A 21,502-nucleotide genomic window follows, 5' to 3' on the forward strand; every position below is an offset into this window, starting at 1 on the left:
CAGATTAGGGGACGATTCTTAATATTTACTTTATATTATTCTCAACAAAAATAGAAACGCAACACGCTGAACTCATAAAGATGTGAAACTTTTTCTATGTACACAAAAGGCCTATCTCTCTAAAATATTGTTCACCAATCTCTCTAAATCTCTGTTAATGAACACTTCTCCCTTGTCGAGATAATCCATCCACCTCACAGGTATGACATATCAAGACGCTTATTAGAAACCATGATTATTGCACAAGACCACAACAAAGGGCCGCTTTGTGTATTAATGAGCCTCTCCTGACCGCATCACTGATTATATCATTGTTGGGATTGTTGTTGAGCTGACATTAAAAATGTTCCAGGATTTTATAGCGATTTTATTTTTGTCAACTAGCTACCGTACACTGGAGCTAAATGTTAAATCATCTTAATAAACCAGTAAAATGTGTCACAATATGTTTTTGCAATGTAATCTGATATGATGCTCGTGTCTAAATGTAATAACAATGTAATAGTCATTTTTTTTGCGTTGCAGATGGCAGCCTCGGGCAGGGGACCATCACAGGCAGAGGCAGCGTCCTCCCCAGGGAACCGGTTTCAGATGGTGTCTTAGAGTAACCAATCCCATCTAGCACCATTTGAAATCGGTGTTCTTGAGTGGGAACAGACTTCCGGAGGGCCAGCAAACATGCCTCATTCAGGAAATTGTTCCTCCACATATTACAGAAAACATATTTGGACAATCTCACAATGGGATCCAAAACAAAGCTGTATCAAACATTTTGTCTTAACCAAGGTAACCTTTTATATGAGAAACAGCTTTCAGTATGATGCATGGTCACCGCTGCACACAACCCCCCTCACCAAGGCTGACCGTTTTCCTTTGGTGTTCAGAGTTGCCATCATGTCTAGCACCATTTGAAATCGGTTACAATGTGGAGGGAAGCTCGACGCAGCCTCACTGTGTGCTTCCATACGTAGCCAGCAGGCGGCAGCATTGTGACATCAATCAGGGCTGCTCAATGGTGGCGAAGTCTTCATTTTTGTTTAGAATAAATATATTAAATATATCTATTTTTGTAATAACTCTCATTGTGTCATGTTTTTACATTATTACTCATTTATATGTGTTTTTGTATTCTGCGTTTTTAACTTAATACATTTTATGATTTAACTTTGCCAACCAGGTTGTTTTTAAAGCTGGACTAACATAATTTATAGTATAAGATTGTACAAGAGTTCAGATATTACAGGGAGTTCTTCTGGGGTTCTCAGAAATGGAACTAAATCATCACACCATTCCTAAATAAACACATGAATCGTTGTGCCACATTACCATGTTTCATCATGCTGTATGGGACTATAGTCTGATGCAAAGTAGAGATTATGTTCTTTGTTTTATGTGTTGCCAAGTTACTTATTACCCTTCATTGTGCAGTTTTATGGATGATAACATAGCAGTACAAAAAATGCATTGGAATTGAAATATGTAATAAGAAATAAGAAATTAAATATACTTTAAAAGATGGATGATTACCCAGCAAGCAATTGATAGACCGCCTTGTTTTGATTTGATATTTTCCACAACCATAACTTTCAAATGTTGAACTTTGTCCTCAAATTAGACTTAATATTTAGACTACTTCACTTATGACAAATAGTGGACACAACTGTTTTTTTCTGATTTGATTCATCACATGTTCCCAGGAAGACAGTTATATTTGAAACAACTGTGGAAAATAATAGTAAATAAGGAATAAGAACGCATGACAGAAGATGCAGTTAAGCCTTCACACTGGTGAATCACTTTCTCAGCCGCTTTCCACTGAATCGTCACACTCACTTTCATTCCTGAAAGACCAGTCCAAGTTTAGCTTCACAACAAATTCACTTCCTTACTAACTTTCTGAAAGCCATTACAGTGACCTGGGTGTCAAATAGAGTTGGGTATCATTTGAATATCTGATACAGGTGCCAGATCGGTACTTCTGAAATGCGGTGCTTAAACGGTGCTCGAACCGTTACTTAAAAATTTTATAAAATTTAGTAACATGCAAGATGAATAGAATAGTAATTTAAACACTCAATAACTAAGTAATAAATAAAAAGCAAAACATATAGGCAGAGAGAGGAATTTGCATCCCACTGGCATAGCCTCATATTCATCAACAACCCTGGCAGGCGGTTAAGGCCTTATTCCTGGTAAAGATCAGCTCTCAGATCCTCTCGCATAGCCCCCAGATGTGCCTCACCTCAGTAGCTGTGTGAGTCACAGGGAGTGTCGCCATCAAGCGTGACGTGCAGTCAATCTTCCACTGGCCTCACTGTTAATCACGCGCTGTCACACTTTCCCCTTTTGGCCCTCAGGATGAAATGACTGCTTTTCTCATCTTCCAACCTGCAAGGGACTATATCAGAACAAATGTAATTCCGACACAAAAATTACAAAACGGGCACACAAACAAAGCAATGACCAATTTGATTTGAATGCAGCTCTGGCTAAAGGTGACTAGTATTTTTGCAAGTAGGTCATAAAAAAACAAAGACAGATATTTGACTCTCATAAACATATTGCTTGTATTTTAATTTAAAAGGATATTAGCCATCTGGTGAGGTAAAAATGTGATGGTATTTTGCATTGACATTGTATACAAAATAACAGTGAAGGGGGCCGGACGGTATGACCGAGTTTTGCATTGACATTATGACACTGACATTATGAATTTCTTTTGAAGGAAATAAAATATCTATCTATCTATCATATACAAAATAATAACAGTGAAGGGAGATGCCCAGCCTCTGGTCTTTAGCTTTATGAAAGTGTGGCCCCCAGAACAATTTAGTTAAATAGTCCTGGTGCAAGGTCAAACATACTCTCCCATGTTTCCCATGAATCAAATCAAACTATCTATGAAAATAACCACCATTTCATTAAGTATGATGAAATGTGATCACTTGACTACTGGTGAGCCATACAGTCATGTTGTCATTGGTCTTTAGGCTATCCTAGGCTAATTTTACTCAGTGATGACAGCATTAGATTATACAGTAAAAGTGCAAGTTGGATCCAAGGTTAAAGATGATTTCTGAAATTAAAACCATTTACATCCAGAAATTTAAACCATACCTGTCAACATTCGCAATTGAATGTAAAAGGAAAATTGTCAGTATCACTTTCAGGAGCAAGTCTGGCAATCTTTCATGAAAGTTACAATAAAGGAAAAATATGGAAAATTATTTATATATATAACAGGATGTATCCTATCCTATATAACAGGATGATGCTGTGAAAGAAGGGCAAAATACGGGAGTTTTGCGGGGAAAACGGGAGGGTTGACAGGTATGATTTAAACTCCAAATATCCTGTGATAACACTGCGGCCTTGTTTGTGTCATGGTCCGTTACTCGCATGTCTTATTTTGCTTTATCCACTCTTACGGCTTCCTGTTTTATTTTTCTTGATGTTAATGTTGAGCCTGATGTTTTTGGTGCGGGGCGGAGCCACGAGCCACGAGCCAACCTCCTTTTCATCAGTGGAATTGAGGCGTGCGACTGTGGCAGGAAGATGCTGGACTCTTTCCGTACACGCCTCCAACACACAACCCACTTACCTTGGACTGGGAGTGCTGTACCGTCTTTTCGCCTGCCTTCAGTTATACTCACCTTTTTGGTATTGTTGGCTAGCCAGAATTTTGTATTGTACTTTTGCATTTTTCTCACAATGCACCATGGGTTTTAGTTTTGGCCCTTTACCTATCTGAGTTATATTTTTGCTTGACCCTTGCCTTGTGTTTGCTGTGCTCATTGTGAGCTCAAATGAAAAGAGCTTTTTTTGCATCTCAACTGCCTCATCTTTGCAACCCAGGGTCCATTCTGTAGTAGAACCTCACAGTTTGGCTTGCATCGATAGATGCATTGCATCTGCCTCACTTGTGACATCAACTTATTCAAGTTTACAAGCGATTTCAAGTCAATTTTCAGTAGATTTCGTTTTTTAATGGTTTTGTTTTCTTTTAGATCCACACGGTATGTACTGTGTACTGTCAGAACGCCACGGTAACACAAACACAAGTCAGACCTTACGAGTGCACAATGGAATTCTGTCTTTGTGTACCTTCAGTGCTCCACTCTTTCGGTGGTTAGACGTGAAATATTTTGAAATCGTGCTTACTCGAGTTGTAATGAATCCATAGCATACTCCATTCCGCCACCCATACCCTTAATTTACAGCACTTGGTGGCTATACTTGTTAGCCTTACTGACGTTGCATACGCTTAACAAAAACGAGTGACTATTATGATGCGGACAGATGAAGAGCACAAAGGCAGACTGGGCAGAAGTAATCTAAATAATGAGGTGCTCCCCGGAACATAAACATGGACGCACAACATGGTGGCGTCACCACCTGTCACTGTGCTAGAACATTAATCACTGCAAAAGAGGATATCTCCATATGTTTACAACACGCTTGAATTTATCTGAGAGACTCTACGAGTCTCAGTTGGTGCTGCTGTTTTGGTTAGCAACCGTGTAGATGGCTAATTGAGAACTGCGGTGTCTATTAAACAGCTGTGCCTTAGGTTGGTCACAATAAAAGGCCACTACAAAATGTGCAGTTTAACTGTATTGGGAGCGGTCCGGAGGGGTCCCCAGTCAGTATCTGCTGTGAGCACCATGTGCCTCAAATACCGGATACACTGATCCAGAGCATCCCAAACATGCTCAATGGGTGACATTTGAGTAAGCTGGCCATGCAAGTACTGGGATGTTTTCAGCTTCCAGCAATTGTGTACAGCCCCTTGCAATATGGGACCATGCATTATCATGCTGCAACATGAGGTGATGCTTGTGGATGAATAACACAACAATGGGCCTCAGGCTCTGGTCACAGTATCTCTGTGCATTCAAAATGCCATCCATACAGTAACATGCACCTGTGTTGTGGATGGAGTGGCCATGGTGGCAGCGGGGTTATGGTATGGGCAGTTGCATATGTTATGGACAACAAACACAGATGCATTTTACTGATGGCATTTTGAAGATAGCGAGGATATTTGGGATGCGCTGGATTGACGTATCACCTTTTATTGTGGCCAACCTAAGACACACCTTTACAATAATCATGCTGTTTCGTCAGCACCTTAATATGCCACACCTTTGATGTGGACAGACTATGAATCATTCATGAATTTATTGAACAGAGTCTTGGGATCAAAAGGGGCCACAAATGATAGTAGTCATGCATCCTGCTAAAACATCCAACCAAGGTCAGACTGGATCCAAAAAAGGAGTGATAATGTGTGGGGCTAAGCGAGTGAGCAAGTAACCAAAAATAATAAACCAAACCTTAACAACAAAAGTCTTAACAGGGCAAAATGAAGTCATCTGGGATTGGCTGATGCAAGCGCTGCTGATGCTAATATCTGTTTCGATGAAATGACACCACCCAAAGTTTTAGGCCGTGTGAAACAGGATACTGTTAAACACTGTGATAAAAAAATGAATGTCATTTACTGTAAATGAACATCATCAGCAGCTTCGTTGTCAGCACAAATTGAATTGCCATCCTCTGAAAGGGCACGGGACAAACAGGCTTCACCATTTTCCACCATTTTCCTGTCCTTGACAAACAGGATGGGAGTAAAATGGCTTCCGATGCCGAGTAATGGTGACTGTCATCACTTCATAAGGGTACCCGTGGTGTCACAAAGGAAAAGTGTGATGGGAGCCACAGAACGAAAAACGGCAACTTACTAGGACATAGCAAAAGGCCTCAATGCTCAGTAATACCATTTAAACAGATGCTAACATATTGTACACTACAACAGGGGTTCTCAATTGGTGTCACGCAGGGACATCTTTTAAAATAGCCTCATCTTTTGAAATATGCACATAGTTACGGTACTCGTGTTGTCACATGATCTCATGTCACAAGATCTCGCGAGATTAAAACGTGACAAGATTTCTCGTTCAGAAAAAAGCTGGTCTCGTGGGCACTTGGCCTGAGACGACAAATCAATCAATGACAGAATAAATGAAGATGAACTTGATTATTTTGTCGGTCTCAATACATTGCCATGTGCATCCCGCCTCCCAAGGTTGGAAGAGAGTTCACTCTGTGCATTGGTTTCAACAATGGCATGACTGGATTGAGCCCTTTTGTCAGTGATTGTCTCTGAGGGTGGAGGTGGGGCTGTTAACATACAAAGTGCAGACGAGTGTAACGTAGTAGAAATGATTCTAGTAGACTGCAATATATTGCCGTATTTTTTTTTTCAATATACTTTTTAAAGTTAAAATCTCATCTCGTCCTCATAGACCCAATGTCGTGTATTGTCTCGTCTCGTGACACCCCGAATAATTACACTTCCAAAGCACATTATTAGGGTGATGACTAGGAACATGATTGCATGTATGAATATGAATGAACTACAAATATCAAAACTGAATCTCCACCTGGGCATCTGTGTGGAGTTTGCATATTCTCCCCGCGCGTGTTTGGGTTTTTTCCGGGTACTCCGGTTTCCTCCCACATTCAATTGGTTTATTGTGTTTTATTGTAGCTGGAAAAATGGAAAAAATGATTAGACCACCCTTGTTTCTTCAGTTTCTTGTCCATTTTAGTGCCTGATACAACTAAAGGTACCTTTGTTTGGACAAATATAACAATGACAACAAAAATAGCTTTTAAGAGTTAAATGTTTTGTCAGTACAATGCTATAGCTATTCATGTAAGAACTTTAGTGATTTTGGTTATTATCAAGAAAACCATGGAAGTTGCTAGATATCAGCTCTAAAATTAAACTTATGAGCTATATTTGTTATTATATTTGTCCACACAAATGTACCTTTAGTTGTAAGAGGCATTGAAAAAGATCAATAAACTGAGAAAACAGTTTTTTCCATGACTGTATATCCAGTGACGTGCGGTAGGTTTCATGGCTGGTGAGACAATTGGGAATTGTATCCATTGTATTCAATTAGTTAATTGGCGACTACAGTATGTGTGTATGGTTGTCTATGTGCTCTGCGATTGGCTGACAGCCAGTCCAGGGTGTTCCCGCTTCTCTCCCATAGTCAGCTGGGATAGGCTTCGGCATAGCGGGACCCTTATGAGGATAAGTGGCATCGAAAAAGGATATTAAAACTGCTTTAAGTAGGATCACAAAATTTCTCGGTATTAGCAGTGCATTAGAAGATGCCTATCAAAATATTTTAATAAAAAATACATTCAATATTTCAATATAACGACATCACCATGAATGGGTCTGTTTATTCCAACAATACCTGTAAATCGTATGTTTGGCAAGTAGGTGATAGTATCATTGAGCAAACATCTTCCTGTTCATCGGTTGCCTTTCAAGTAGTAGTAGTTTTACGTTTATACAGTGCTTAACTTCTTTTGACACTTGCATGCTCAAACATTGCCTCCACCTCCTCCATAAAGGTCTCATGGCCATGTTTTTCCCATGTCGTTTGGTTGCGTCTGCAGTGCGTGTATGTTAAAACAAGCTTGGGTTAGCTTGGTGATGGAGAGGACACTGGGTGACGCTAGGACGGGAACATGTTTTCCTGCTGTCAATCGTCTTGTCCTGTGCAGAGATCACATCCCTTCTTCCATGTGTTTTCACTTCAATGCAACGTTCAATCATTGCTTAATACTGTGTTGGTTGGAGCAGACGCACACACGACCACAAGGAGTTTCTGCTTGCAGCTGCTCTTTTGCAGGCTGGCAACATGCTTATTAGTGGGATCCTTTTTAATTGCAGCAAAGATTTTCCTCTTTGGGTGGGGTTTGATGGTTGCTCACGTCTGCTAACATCCAAAATGTCTTTCATCACAAAAATGATGACATCAACCTGAGTAATGTGGTCAAATTTCAGCTTCATAGAAACACTGCAGCAAAATGTGACTAAGAATGACCAAAAAAAAAAACTGTGTTCCAATAGTGTGTTCCAAGTGTTGGCACATTTTCAGTGGATAGTTAATCTATACTATACAAGCTGTACACTTCAAGTTTCTAAAAAATATACATGTAGTAACACATTTCCTTGGTCGTGTGGTGCATGACTGGCTGCATTCTTTCTCATCTAAGTCTCCTATATCGCTCCTATCTGAGCAAAAGAGCCTCACAATGAGGCCAAGAACGTGCAAAGGCAAAGAATGTAGTTGATTGTACAAAGAACGCAGTTGATTGTGTGTGTGTGTTTTTTTTTTATCAGCCGCCGCCACCACCGCAGCCAGCAAACTGAAACATATTGTAACACCCCCTCATCCATGCTAATAAGCTGGGGGCCACACGTTACATTTGAAACACATTAAGTTAAAGTGTTTATTCCAGTTTTCAACATAAATAAAATAAGAAATATTAAGTAGTATTGAAAATTTACCAAAAAAAATATTACAAAAAAGTGCTTTATCAGTCATTTCACTCGCCACGCATTTTACTCAGCAGAATCAACTGCCAGTGGACGTGCAATATTATTAAATTCCCTTTTCTTTCTTCTTCCCTTCAGCCGAAGGAACTGCTGCAGCCTGTTGGCACGTCCTTCCTGGCTCCCAGATGCTCTCCAGCAGATAGGCACTCTTCCAATCAGAGGCTTGGGAGGTAAAAACATATCTCGTCACAAACAATCTGGAAAATTCCATTGCTGTGTTTATTACTGTCATGCACTGGAACTGACTGGTACCTTTGGGGAGGCGGGCCTTCTAGACATTGACTAACTGGTGCTTCGGGCCTTCTCTGGTGTCATATGACCTACATTGATGTTACAAAAAAAGGTTTGTGTTCTGTTCTTAGATACACACACGTTTTAGATGTGATTACAGTGAATACACAACGTGCAGCAGATGGTGTTTGTTCCCTCTTTGTTACCTTTTCTTTAGCAGTCAATGAATGTATAAAATAGTTTGTTAGCATACACGATTACTCAAAAACTGTATACATAACTAATTTCCACATATCTGTGTAGAAAGGCGGTGCATGGGCTGAGGAAACTAAATGTGTATACACCCACCGCTTGACAGATTTGTCATTTTGTTTTCTCCAGCAAATAAGCTAACCTAGCATGACGTCGCTGTTAAAATGCAAGCGCTGTAGCTCATATAACTGGCTCGTCTGGATAACGTTTCTGTTCTGCTCTTTCGGAGTTATTTAACAGTCACCATTTTTTAGAAAATGCTTTCCAAAGACATTTTCATCGACTTTCTTCCCCTTGCAGTGTGCACAGCAGCAAGTCAGTCTAATTTACTAATCTGACTACATTTTTGGCCCGGATGCTAGGGTGTATCCATAGCAATTGACCTCCATTGTCTCTAACCAAACAAAAAGTCTCATCAAACATGGAAAAAAGCAGAAGAGAAACTGCTACAACACCGATACAACACAAATTCTTGCTACAAAACAGTTAAAAATATTCAAACTCACCCTTTATTCTTGAGATGCCTATGCAGACACACCGCTGCTATGCCTACGCCTGTAGGAAAGTCAACGCTGTTTTAAACTTCTGTTTATCCAACATTCTGCAACATTCAAGCAGGAAAGTTACCTAGTGTGACACATATCACGCTGATTATAGTGGGGAGATAATCTGTAAGAAGCATACGCAGGACATTAAATATATATATATATATATGAAATGATCTAGTATTACGGAGTAGAAATGATCAACATGTCATGTAGTTAACTCACTAGCGTCCTTGTTGTCATCTGCAGCCTCCACATTCTTTTCTGCAAAGATTTCTGCCAAGGTTACAGAAGTTCATCACAATGCAGCCATCGTAAAAAAATACATTAGCATAATATTATATGAATTAGTCATCCCTCGCCACTTCACGGTTCGACTTTTGCGGCTTCGTCGCGGTTTTTCAAAAATATATTAATTCATAAATCATGCTGTTTTGTCATTGAATATGGCCTATTAGTCAAAGAACATGCATAGTGAAGGAAATGTTACTTTTTTTTGCCTAATTTAAGAATTTTCATGCATAGAAATTACTAAATGAACTAAAATACATCTTATATAAGACATTTAAGATTCTGTGAATAGATATGTAGTGATACTGTAATGTTCGGTGAGACACGCCAATGCCAAAGTTGATCGTTGGAACAACAGGCTTTTATTAGTTTGAGTTATCTCAGTTATCCCTAATAAAAACACAGGCTACTGTTGCTGCAGTAACCCACGCCAACCTAAAACTCAACTCAGAACCCACGACATCACTTCCTGTCTGCCCGCCACTCAGCTCCCATAAGGAACACATTTATACCAACACACACAAGTCTTATGTCTCCAGTGGCTTATTTACTCTTATTTTGTTAATTGTATTGGGTAATATGAATGTAAAGGTGGCTATAGGGGTGTTATTTCATGCTAGAGGGCTCTAATGATGTTAACACCGTATTTAGAGGGTCATGCTGATTTTCTATGCTCTAACTATGAATATATTCCATTCATAAGAAAGGAATCCTACTTCGTGGAAATTCACTTATCATGGTTGGGGCTAGAACCAATTAACTGCTTGTATTTAATCTTTTTTTGTTTTATTATTTTTATACTCAGCTGCCACTTTTAAGTATTGACACAAAATTCCGCATCAAATCATTCAGCTCATTCGGGAAAAGTTTGCTATCTATTCAGATCTTTCAAAACATTCAGAATTTGGCCTTGTTGATATTGCTGGTGGTCAGCATTTCTCTGCCATCTTTGAACAAAGCCATCACAGATAAAAAAGCTCTAAAGGAGGCGTGCCCTGGAGACAGTGCGTGTGCGTGTACCCTGTGAAGTGGTGATGGTTGCTCCTGTGCTGGCTGTGATAGTTTTATCTCGGTGAGCAACTGTTGTGGCTGATGAACTTGATGTAGACGCCTCTGCAAAATGTAGAAAACAACCTGAACGATGATGTCACCATACTTCTCACTAATTTTGTATGACGCACGTTTGTGTTCATCTTAAAATAACCAACCACTAAATATCTGGTCAATTACGGTATACATTTGTCATTTGAAATATGGTTACATGTGGGAAAAACTGACAAAATATCTTCATGGTGTTTCAGTGGATGTCCTTAACCACAGCATCTACTGCAAGCGCAGCATTCCCATTGAAGTGTAAATGACGCCAAGGGGCAACTCATGGCTACACATCTTAAAGGTAAGCTAATTGACCGCAATGCCAATGACACACCTACATCAACACCTACATCATGTATGTTAGGTGGGGGGGTGGCGTGGGGGTAGGTAGGTTGGGGCGGGGGGTGCTCGCCGGTGCCTCTGCTGCTCTATCTGCTGAGGCTGGTTGAAGGCCGGTGTCTGCTATGGATTGCAGCACTTGCCTGGTAGTCGGCTGCCGCATGGGGGTCTGCACCTGTTAGGTCGCCGCATTGGCTACCAGGTGCCACGTCCGTTTGTGTTTCTGGCTGCTGGGGACCTTGCGTGTGCCTTTTTTTCCGCTCTTTCCTTGAAATTATTTTCCAGGACTCAGGACATTTTCAGCTGCTACAGAGACAATTTATAGCGTCTAACGTACTTGGCTCAATATTAGTGACACTTTTTAACATACAGTTGCTAGTTTTGTCTCTCGGCGCCAAGTCCTTATCGGGATCTGAAAAGTTGCTAAATCTAGCAATAAAGTCAATTGGAAGCAGTGGGTTGCAGGGCTTCTCGAAGGGGAAATGCAAGTTTGATTGGCAGTCACATGGGGCGTGCCTTAAGGTTATAATTTTCCGGGATAACTTCAGTTTCCAGGACATTAGACCTTTTTTCTCATTTTCCATGTTTTCCATGAGTGGAAAATGATAAGTCATTTTCTAGGTTTTCCAGGATGTGTTGAAACCATGGTTCCTGCACAACGGCAGCCCTTGTCTGTGGCTCCCTGTGTGAGCGTGGGCCAGTGGGATGGGTGGTGTGACTTTTTTGGCCAGGCAGTATATATCATTTATATGCCAACCTTTCAGCTGGTATAGTTGAGCTGTTAACTAAGTCCACCATAGAAATGTCGTGAGTCAAACTGCGTACACGTAACCCAGAATATGTGGTCCGGACCAGAAAATTGGTGAATACAATATGGGACCTTTTTTGTCAGCTTACCTTTGCATACAGGAGGCGGAGAATCATATTCAAGATTCTTGCACACAATGCTTTTGTTCCCGACGAGGGTGTATCCTTCATCGCACTCGTACTGTATGACCTCTCCATACTTTGGGAAGTCCTGGGAATCCCACAAGCTTTTACCATTAGTCACCTCTGCAGGCTTTTGGCAGGTTACGACTGAAGAGTCACACAAACAGAATTGATTGTCACTGTCAGGTGAAAAGCTTGGCAATTTTAAGTCAAACTTTATCCATTTTGTTCTGTGAGATTAACTTCAAACCAGTCTTTCTTAGGGCTTTTCTTGTTGTGACAAAACAAGAAACCGATTGATTTTGAGCAATACCTGTGACAAAAAAATATGGCAAGGGGGCTGATAGTAAGGTCAAAGGTTAGGTCTGGTCTGAACATGCTCTGATTCCCCCATTTAACAGTCCCTATACTTTCAACCCAATCTTTTTTTCAAGCCTTCACAAGAAACACATTGATTTTGAAGGCTATCTGGCATAACATGGCCAAGATGGCTATCATGAAATATAAAACCAATGGGCAAACTTTCAACTGTCACAGTTGTCAGCTTTCAAGAGCAATTGTTCAATGTTGTACTGCAAGAACACTATTAAGTCCAGACAATAACTGACAGAAGAGGACCAAGGCGGCTGAGATCAAAAAGCTTAGATCACCACATTGTTTCAAGATTTTCAAATGTAATCTAACTTTTTCTTTGTCATTGCAATATCCCCATTGGTTTTAAAGGATAAGATGGCCAGGCCAGAGAAAGATGGTGCAGGTAGCTGAGGTTTGTATTGATTTTAAATGAAAGTATTTACTTTGACAGCTGCTTGGAAACATCCAGCCAGAAACCATGCAAATCCTGTAGCTGGATCCTTCAATCATGTATCTATGGAAACAGAAGAAAAGTCACTTGCCTCTCTAGTGACTGTTTATGTACTTGTGTTTACATTTACAGTATTAATATACAGCATGGGCCAAAAGTAGGTACACAGCCTGACATTCTTGATAAAATCATTTGGTCAGATGCTTGCTTTGTCCAGTCCCCGCCAATCGCCAGTCATCATCGCTTATCAAATTTGTCCGAGCAGCGTTCAAATGTGCACGTCAGCTATCCAACTCATGGGTCGGCAACCTTTACCAATAAAAATGCCATTGGAGCCCGTTTCTACCCAATTAAAAACCCCTTGGAGCCACAAAACTCCCACTACAAACAGAAAACAATAACTCCAATAACACTCTCCATCTCTTTCATTGCCACTGTTCACCATCAATGATGAAGGATGCTAACAAGCTGAAATAGCTAATGAGTGTCATGGTTGCTCACCAAGTTCACTCACCAGAAAACACTGCCACTAGTGTTACTGCAGAGAATTGCAAGGCACTTGTTCTACCCTAATGCAAATCTTTGAAAGGATCATGACTGTCAGAAGGGACGGTGTGACTACACGGAAGTATAAACCAGCTAGAGTCCAAGCAGAAGGATGAACGGGACAGGTTGACCTGTGTTGTCACCAATCAACGTGTCCCTTAATCACCCACCCGTCATCACTTCCTTGTTGACTTTGATGTGATGTGTAGTGATAATCCCTAGTCTCTCATTTGCCAGCAAAAATCTCCATCGTTCATTCTTTGCACGGACAAACGGACTACTTTGTCAAGCGTGATGTTTGACCGTACGATATCATCTCCGAGGCACAGTATGAAAACTGAGACTCATTTTCACTGAAAACCAAATCCTACAAAACCGGGGTGTACGAAAACCGAGGTACCTCTGTATAGCACACCCCGACCGAAGCAGCCGGATGTCAGTGTGCGATGTTGGAGGACTCTTTTTTGTCACCGAAGTGTGAATAGGAACAATTACCATGCCGTAGTACAGGCTTCTGGATTGATAAATGTGGAAAGGTTCAAATACATTTTGAGCATTCTTGGGAGACTCAATTCTACCAAAATGAAATTATTGAGTGTGCATCCCTCGCCACATCGCACTTCGAATTTCACGGCTTCACTCACGATTTTTCAATTCTAAAATTTATAAATCAAACCGTAGTAAAAAAAATATGCACATTTAAGCAAAATGTGTATTTTTTTTTGAATTAAATTAAGTATAAGGCATTCAAAAACGCATTCAGACGATTAAACTTAGTACAATGAAATTTAGTATTCTACACTGGTCAGTAGGGTTACTGGAATGTTCCTTGAGACACACAACAGGCATTTATTGCAGATTGGAATTATCTCACAACAGACACAATAATTCCTTTTTAAGAATTCAAATGTGCACCTACTCTCGGCCCACCATATACATTTATATATTCCTTCACTCACCCTTCATTACATGTGACCTTTACGACATCGCCGTAGAGTGTGTTGGAAGTGGTGTTGAATCTCATGTTGGGCTGAGGTTCAAGAGGACCACAGTCCTTCCCTTAATCGAGGACAAACAACTTTGTCTTGACTAGACTTCATCTCAATAGCATGATAGTTATAGCAGGGAAAAAACTCACTTTTGCATCTGAGAGTCAACTCAGTCCAATTCCCGTTACGGCAGGTAATCATGTCAGAGCCGCCGTCCGCCTCATAGCCCCTATGACATGTCATAAAGGCAATGGAGCCCTCCGGGAAAGCGTCATCCAGCCACGACTTTGGGCTTAGGGCGAAGTCCTTTTTCTTTGGCACGGGACAATCAGCTGGAGGAAAAACATAAGAAAAAAGTTATTTAGAGGAGACATTCATGGGGGGAGACTGACCCCAGGAATGTAAAAACCTAAGCAGGGGACAAATTAAAACATGCAGTTGGAGTTTGTTGCCTAAATGCTGTCTAATTTCCATCAACATAACAATTTAAAAAATGTAGTATTTAAAAAGAAAAAACTTTAAAAGGGATTCAGGATGAAAAACTCATTCCTCCCACTTTTCTTGACTTTTTAAGAAATTTAACACAAAATTTGACAAACACCAATTTACATTATTTAAATTAACTTCATTACTTCCATGAGGAAACATGTTCATTTTCGATTTAGTAATTAAAACATGTATTTTGAATCCTCCCACAAAAACACCTGTATATAATGCATTGTGTAGTTTCCTTTTTTTTCTTTACACCTGACACGCAACTTTAAATTCCTTAAATAAAACACTTTAAAACACGTTATTCTAATTGGAGAAACAACACTGACATTTTATTGTAAATAGAATCATGTTTAGGATTTTTCTTTTTCCATAAAATAAGTTAATTTTAAAATGTTCCCATCAAGATGCATCTTGTTCTGAGCCTCTCAGAGGAGCTGCTGCATTAATAACATTTATCTCAAGAGCAAAACTGACACATTGAATGCTCATCTTTGTTCTCACCTTCTGACCTCCACACAAAGACGAAGAAGAGCACACAAGCGAGCCTCCGCTGTGTGCTGGCACTTAGCAGTAGTAGCAGCTCCTCCATGTCAGCCATGCTGGAGAAAAATGCTTCTTCCCCTTACGCTGTCCTGCTGTAACTTGTGGCTGATAAGGCAGAGAGGTGGCTTTCTCCTCACTGAACTCCGCCTCTAATAGTGGCTTAAAAAAGAAAAACACAGCCATCAAGTTGATTTAAAAAGACCAGGAAGTGAGAAAATGCTGCCTTCAAAAGAAAAGCATACAAAACAGTCTTGGTCATCATTATTGGCACCCATGGAATTTAAGTTCATATATAGAATATCTCCTGTAAAAAACGAACCTAGCGAAACAGCTTTGGCTATAGACAACTCCTGTTTGATACAGACACCTTTAAATCAGTGGGGAAAACAAACCTATTTTTATCCTTTTGGGACAAATCAAATTACAATAACCTGTGTTGAATCATCTGCGCCCACATTATATAATTACCTAATGAATTATGACGTAAATGTTTTTACAGCCAAATGTTATTCTGTTCCTTTGTCAAATTACAAAGGCAATGATTTTTTTTTCTTTTTTCCAATCAACTTTATTAATGCCTTACAAATTACACTAACAGTGCATCAAACCATGGGCATTAAAAATAACAGTTGGATAACAAAAACACATTAAATAAATCATACAGAAATCAAGATTAAAGAAATAAAAACGTAACAGAAAAGTGATAAATTCATAAAAATAAAAAAATAAAGATAATATTAATAACAGTAAAGTAAGATACACCAGGGGACATGAGCAATGAAAATTAAATTGAATTAAGGATATTGAAGTGGGAGCACAGATTTATCGTCTTGATAGCTTTCTTGTTATTTACAAAGGCAATGAACAAAGTCAAATGAGATGTCTCATGCCCTCACAAGTGCTATTATTAGCAAACACAGGACCTTTAAAGGATATAAGGCCACCTCCAAGGACTTGTATCCCTGTTTCAACGTTGCATAATGTTATTAAGCGCATGGAACTGTCAAGAACCTCCCTGGGCATGGGTGGAAGAGAAAAATCGATAAGAGGAGAGAAGTCTTCAAAAGTTGGTGCAAACTGTGGAAAAAAAACACATAAAACATCCAAAGGCCTGCAAGCTGACCTGGAACAATCTGGACTAATGGTTTCAACTTGCACAATACAACACACACTAAACCAAGCGGGACTCCATGACTGGTCTTTGCCAGACTGTACCTTAAACCACAATCCTCGTGGGAAAATGGGAACATTTTAAAACAATGTGCTACCCAGTATAAAACAAGCGAAGTTTGAGTCAAAGATCATGGCTTCTCCAGCTAGATAAAAGACCTAAAGCACACATCCAAAAGCACACAGAAATGGTTAAAAAAATGTTTCAAACCGGCCAGCGATGATTCCTGATCTTAATCCCATTGAAAATCTGTGATGTTAGCTGAAATGTGCCATTGGGAAAAGGAATCACTGAAGAGCTTGAAGAAACTGCCAAGACATAGCGGGAGAAAATAGGAGCCGAAATGCACACAAAGGTTCTAGATGGCTACAAGAAACCTTTGGAGGCCATCATCGCTGCCATAGGGTGTGCAACCAAATTAGGCAGTGGTGCCTTTATTACAGTCCATGTCACTTTTTCTGTTTCCTCTGTGAAATGAAAACATTTAAGTTAAAAATCTTTTTGTTGTTAAATTACTTTGGAAGTTCATTGATAAAGCTCTTCTTTTAATTTAGTACATTTTCATGAATTTCTTAAGATATTGTACAGGTTGTGCAAAAAATTGAGGTAAGCTTCTCCCTCTTCAAATCAGTGCTTTACATACCGTATGGTCCGTATCTCCCTGACAACCTCGACGCGAATACAAACGTCCAATAAAACCTCACTTCTTTTGCACACGTTTGTCATAAAGCTTGCCACTTTGTCATAGACTCTTTTAAACAAAGCCTCCAATCTGCTTTGTTTCAAAGCCCGTCTTCTCTTGTTGAAAGGCCTTGCGAGGACAGTGGTGACATATATGTCAAGCAAGCGTGGTTTTTGTGATTTGATTAGCTTCAATGAGCTAATTGATGAACTTGATTAGCTCGGTACGATTGCACCGAGTGTGTTGCGTTAGAATGGTGTTTTACTTCGAAAGGAAAAGCAGGAAGCTCTTTTAACAAGCGGTACCTTGACTTCACCGTATGCCGGCGTCCTCAGAGCCTCTCATACAATAGACAAATCAAAGTTAATGTTTAACCAAATTTGTTTTCTTTTGCATTGCACTCGTTTTGGTATTATTTGTCATATATGTCCCTGTACGTTAAATTCGCGGTCGGTTTTCAGGCATTTCCAACAAAATGGGTGTGTCCTAAAGCGGGAGAATGGAAAAAAAGAGAGTATTCCCTCTGAGTCACTGAGGGAAAGCCCTTGTTATTCCGTTGTGTTCCGGTGTACTCGTTCAAGAAAAGGGACAAGTAAATGAGTCAGTGGTGTAATAAGAAGCTTTTCAAGGTGGGGAGGGGGTGACTGTTGTTATGGCGGTGTTGGAGTAAGTTTGTGTTATTGTCATGGACACATTCCACCACCGTCTGCAACAAAGGCGGGGTGACGGGGAGCTGCGCCTCAGTGCCAGACACACTCTGGGGTGAATTCCACAGAGAGCTCTCCATCTCCGTCCTCCACCCACCCTCACAGACGCACACACGGTCTCCCATGGCAACATAACAACTGCACGTTGAGGTGATTTTTTTACCATTTTTTTCCACCAATTTTGGTTCATGGTGAATGAAACCGAGGCTCTCTGCCCCAGCTCCAAATATGACCTTTACTGACGTTCCTATCTCTTCTGCGTCTGAGCAAGAGCAGGCTGTCCAGTCAAACATTTCACTCTTAAGCAGCATTCCAAACGTGTGATGCACATAGAAGCGGGACTTAAGACATTAAACCCCAACAAAAACAGAGCAGGATTTCAGGTTCACCTTCATACATGTGCTGGATCAAAGGAATCAGTCTAACATGACCGCTCATTTCCTGTTGCTGTCCTTTGCCATCACTCACCCCTAAAAGACAGGCGTCCGACCTCCTTGGCAAACATTGTGAAACGTCACTCCTCGTCTGGAAACTGCAGCATCTGCATGGGACATAGTGAGGCAGTGCCATCTTGTGGTGGAGTCAAAGAACTACAAAAACATGACAACCTGGACACCCCCAGGACAACAAGGGTTAAACGCCCCGTTATAATAAGTGTCAGAGGTTCCGCCAAAATCTATCCTTGACTGTATTCTGGATTTTCAAATCCCAATGTTGACAGGTATGGCCAACTGGTGGGTGTCTCCACCGGCTGGGCTCACCTTGCCAGGGCCGGGTCAGAGGTGGTATCGTGTTCATGAGGAAGGAGTTTTTTTTCTTCATGACGTCATGAAAAGACAACTTAAAAAATGAGGATCTGAGTGACTTGTCATGTTCTGTGTTTGTTTTGCACGCTGCTGCCGCCTCTGTTTTGTCCTTGCAGTGTCATGGCTGCACTGATGAGTAATCAGGGACACCTGTGATCAATCTTCAGCTCCCCATATATACCTCTGCCTGGCAACTACCTAGTTGCCAGTTATTCCCTTGCCAACCCTGCTTCCTGTTCCTCATTCCTTGGCTGCCAACTGGTTCCCTTAGCTCGTGTATTTTTCTGCCATTGTGATTTTGCTACTGCCACTTACCTGTTCTGCACTTTTTTTCCCTGCAGCTCCTTTCATTCAGTGAGTACCTTTTTCCTGCCTTGCAGTGTTTTTTGTTCTTTGTAATCTTTGGCTCTAGCCCTGTGTTACTTAGTTATCTTTTGGTAGTTATTTTTGTATTTTTTGTCATTACTTGGTGTAATAAATTGTATTTTTTTTTACTGGCGCTGTGTCTGTCTGCATAACGGGTTCCAACCTTTTTGGCGTAAGCCACTCCGTGACATGACTCTTCTATCAATAGTGGAGCAACCTTCCCATACCCTCATAAGGGGGTAAGAAAGCTGAAAATGCCACTTTTAGAGGTGTTTTTTTTTTCCAACAAAAGTGGGAACTTATGCAATATTTTCGCAATTTTCCAAGTCCAGCATCCCAAATACTTGTATACACACAGACAAAAAGAGGGTGGCCGAGGACTAGTGAGTGTCAGTGGCACTGTCCAAGAGGAAACAACAGGCCTCCAAAAATACATCAAGAAGATGGCCCCCAAGGATGACCTGCTCAGTGAATACCTCAGGCAACAGAAGCCGAGTAAGGAGAAGTCAGATGCTGGACTGAAAGACAGCACAGAGGCACTAATCATGGCAGCACAAGAACAGACCCTAAACACAAGATCAATAGAGGCCGAGGTCTACAACATCAGACAGGATCCCAGGTGCAGGCTCACAAACAGTGCAGCATATTACAGTAGGGTGTAAGATGCTGGCAGGAAGGACATACTGTATATGGAGCGGCACAACCAAGCAGCAGGAATAGTGTACCAATAGTGTAACATCTGTGCCGAATATTGACTGGAGGTCCCAGAATCTAGATGGCAGACACCACTGAAGGTGGCCAAGATCCTGTGGGACTTCCATTGATTACGGGGCCCTACGCACAGGCGCGGCTCTGGCTGTGCCGACTTGCTCCCTCTGTTGTGTTATGTGTGCAGCGGCATGTTCCTGGGCCGGCCCGTTACCATAGTTACAGAGGCAAGGTGCAGCAATAAATAAATAAATAAACAAAGAGCCGTCAATCGGTCCATTATTGATCGGCCTACTGGGAAAACTCCCGGTATTCCCGATGGCCAGTCCGCCCCTGGTATATCGACATACGAGTATTCCAACTTACTAGTTTTTTGACATACGAGCCACCTGTCAGTTGTTTTTTGCTTTGAAGCTAAAATTTGGGTTACCGGCAGACAGCTATCTGGAGGGCTTGTGTCACCTTAGTATGTGGGGACAAAGGCCAAAGTGAGCGAGCACACGCAGAGTCCTAAGTGAGATGGCAGTAAAGGCTTGGGAGGGAATTTATTAGTGTTATTAATATTTATTTGTGATTAGCATTGGTTCTTAAACTGCTGTGTTTGTCAAAGAGGACAGAATAAAACCTGCATGTTGGACTACCTGGATGTCATACTTCCACACAGTTGAATATAAGCTATAGCCTGCCTGCACTATTTGGGCTCAGTCCTAGTCTGTAAACTACTGACTGTTCTTGATCCCTTTATTTTTTGTAAGTTGCCATTAGTCTTTATTTTTCTAATACCATGTTTTCATTTCACTCAGTTGTTGGGTATTTTTGTGAACCTTTATTTGTGTTATTAGTCACAATTATATTTTGTGAGTTTATTAACTTGAAGAGAATGATATTTTAGTCTTGGAGTTTTTGCAAAGTCTACTTGTTGCACACAGCGGCGAACTTACCATTAGGCAAACACAGGCAATTGCCTCGGGCCCCGGCATTTTCAGGTAGGCCCCCAAACGTTTCAGAAAAAGTGATTTTTTTCCTTCTATTTAAAAGTACATATTACTTTTTGTCGTAATTCACGTGCTTAAAATGACATAAAATTGCATAATCTATCATGATTGTTTTGATTGCTCACGCCCCGCCTTGTCTTCTCATACAATGGACTATTCCACACACACACACACACACACACACACTGCGCGTGTGCAGATTGATTCCGGAAATGGGAGCAAAACAAACTTGTTGCGCAGTTTGGAGGAAAATGACGCTGAGTTACCCCAGTGGAGTGGAGTCGAGAAGAGGAGAAGGCAAAAGGAAAAAAAAACAGTTTTTATCAAAACTACCGAAGGTGTCAAGCTTTTTCACAGTAAACAAATGTAGACACAGGAGTCCAGGCAGACGCTCTTGACAGCAGCACGGCCGAGAAAAATGCAGTAGTTTTAGAGATGAGGCTAAGAGTAACCCTTTTCATCACTAAGATGTGAGTATTAAAGCGGTAAACTACATGAAATGTTGCTTCATGTTCTGATCAATTACATTAAAAGCGCCGAGATGATTCACTTGTGAGGTAATAATAATCCCCCAGGAG

At 40.7% G+C, this 21,502-nt stretch overlaps 1 protein-coding gene and 1 long non-coding RNA gene across 7 annotated transcripts in view; one reads left to right on the forward strand and one right to left on the reverse strand.

Moving 5' to 3' along the window:
* Positions 1 to 7,140: 7,140 nt before the first annotated feature.
* im:7151449 (zona pellucida sperm-binding protein 3 receptor) lies at positions 7,141 to 18,515 on the reverse strand. 6 transcript variants are annotated; one of them, XM_054783304.1, is made up of 12 exons: positions 18,439 to 18,515; positions 15,448 to 15,648; positions 14,601 to 14,783; positions 14,422 to 14,521; positions 12,909 to 12,979; positions 12,079 to 12,258; positions 10,768 to 10,860; positions 9,682 to 9,732; positions 9,539 to 9,580; positions 9,418 to 9,466; positions 8,681 to 8,748; positions 7,146 to 8,590 (listed from the first exon to the last, which is right to left on the reverse strand). In XM_054783304.1, the coding sequence occupies exons 2-11, from the start codon at positions 15,542 to 15,544 to the stop codon at positions 8,700 to 8,702; spliced, it is 915 nt and encodes a 304-aa protein (XP_054639279.1). In that variant the 5' UTR covers positions 15,545 to 15,648; positions 18,439 to 18,515; the 3' UTR covers positions 7,146 to 8,590; positions 8,681 to 8,699. The 6 variants fall into 6 exon arrangements, 4 of the variants coding, with proteins under 4 accessions (XP_054639280.1, XP_054639279.1, XP_054639277.1 ...); XM_054783302.1 differs by lacking the exon at positions 18,439 to 18,515 and adding an exon at positions 17,304 to 17,663; XM_054783303.1 differs by lacking the exon at positions 18,439 to 18,515 and adding an exon at positions 16,871 to 17,663 and having other exon boundaries at positions 15,448 to 15,638.
* LOC129185825 (uncharacterized) overlaps positions 8,384 to 21,502 on the forward strand; it is a 33,335-nt gene continuing 20,216 nt past the window's right edge. Inside the window, exons 1-3 of the long non-coding RNA XR_008572142.1 lie at positions 8,384 to 8,598; positions 8,704 to 8,771; positions 11,049 to 11,143. This is a non-coding gene — a long non-coding RNA (uncharacterized LOC129185825). The remainder of the gene's footprint in view (positions 8,599 to 8,703; positions 8,772 to 11,048; positions 11,144 to 21,502) is intronic.

The sequence above is a fragment of the Dunckerocampus dactyliophorus genome, chromosome 8, assembly GCF_027744805.1.
Source record: "Dunckerocampus dactyliophorus isolate RoL2022-P2 chromosome 8, RoL_Ddac_1.1, whole genome shotgun sequence".
NCBI classification, from domain to species: Eukaryota; Metazoa; Chordata; class Actinopteri; order Syngnathiformes; family Syngnathidae; genus Dunckerocampus; species Dunckerocampus dactyliophorus.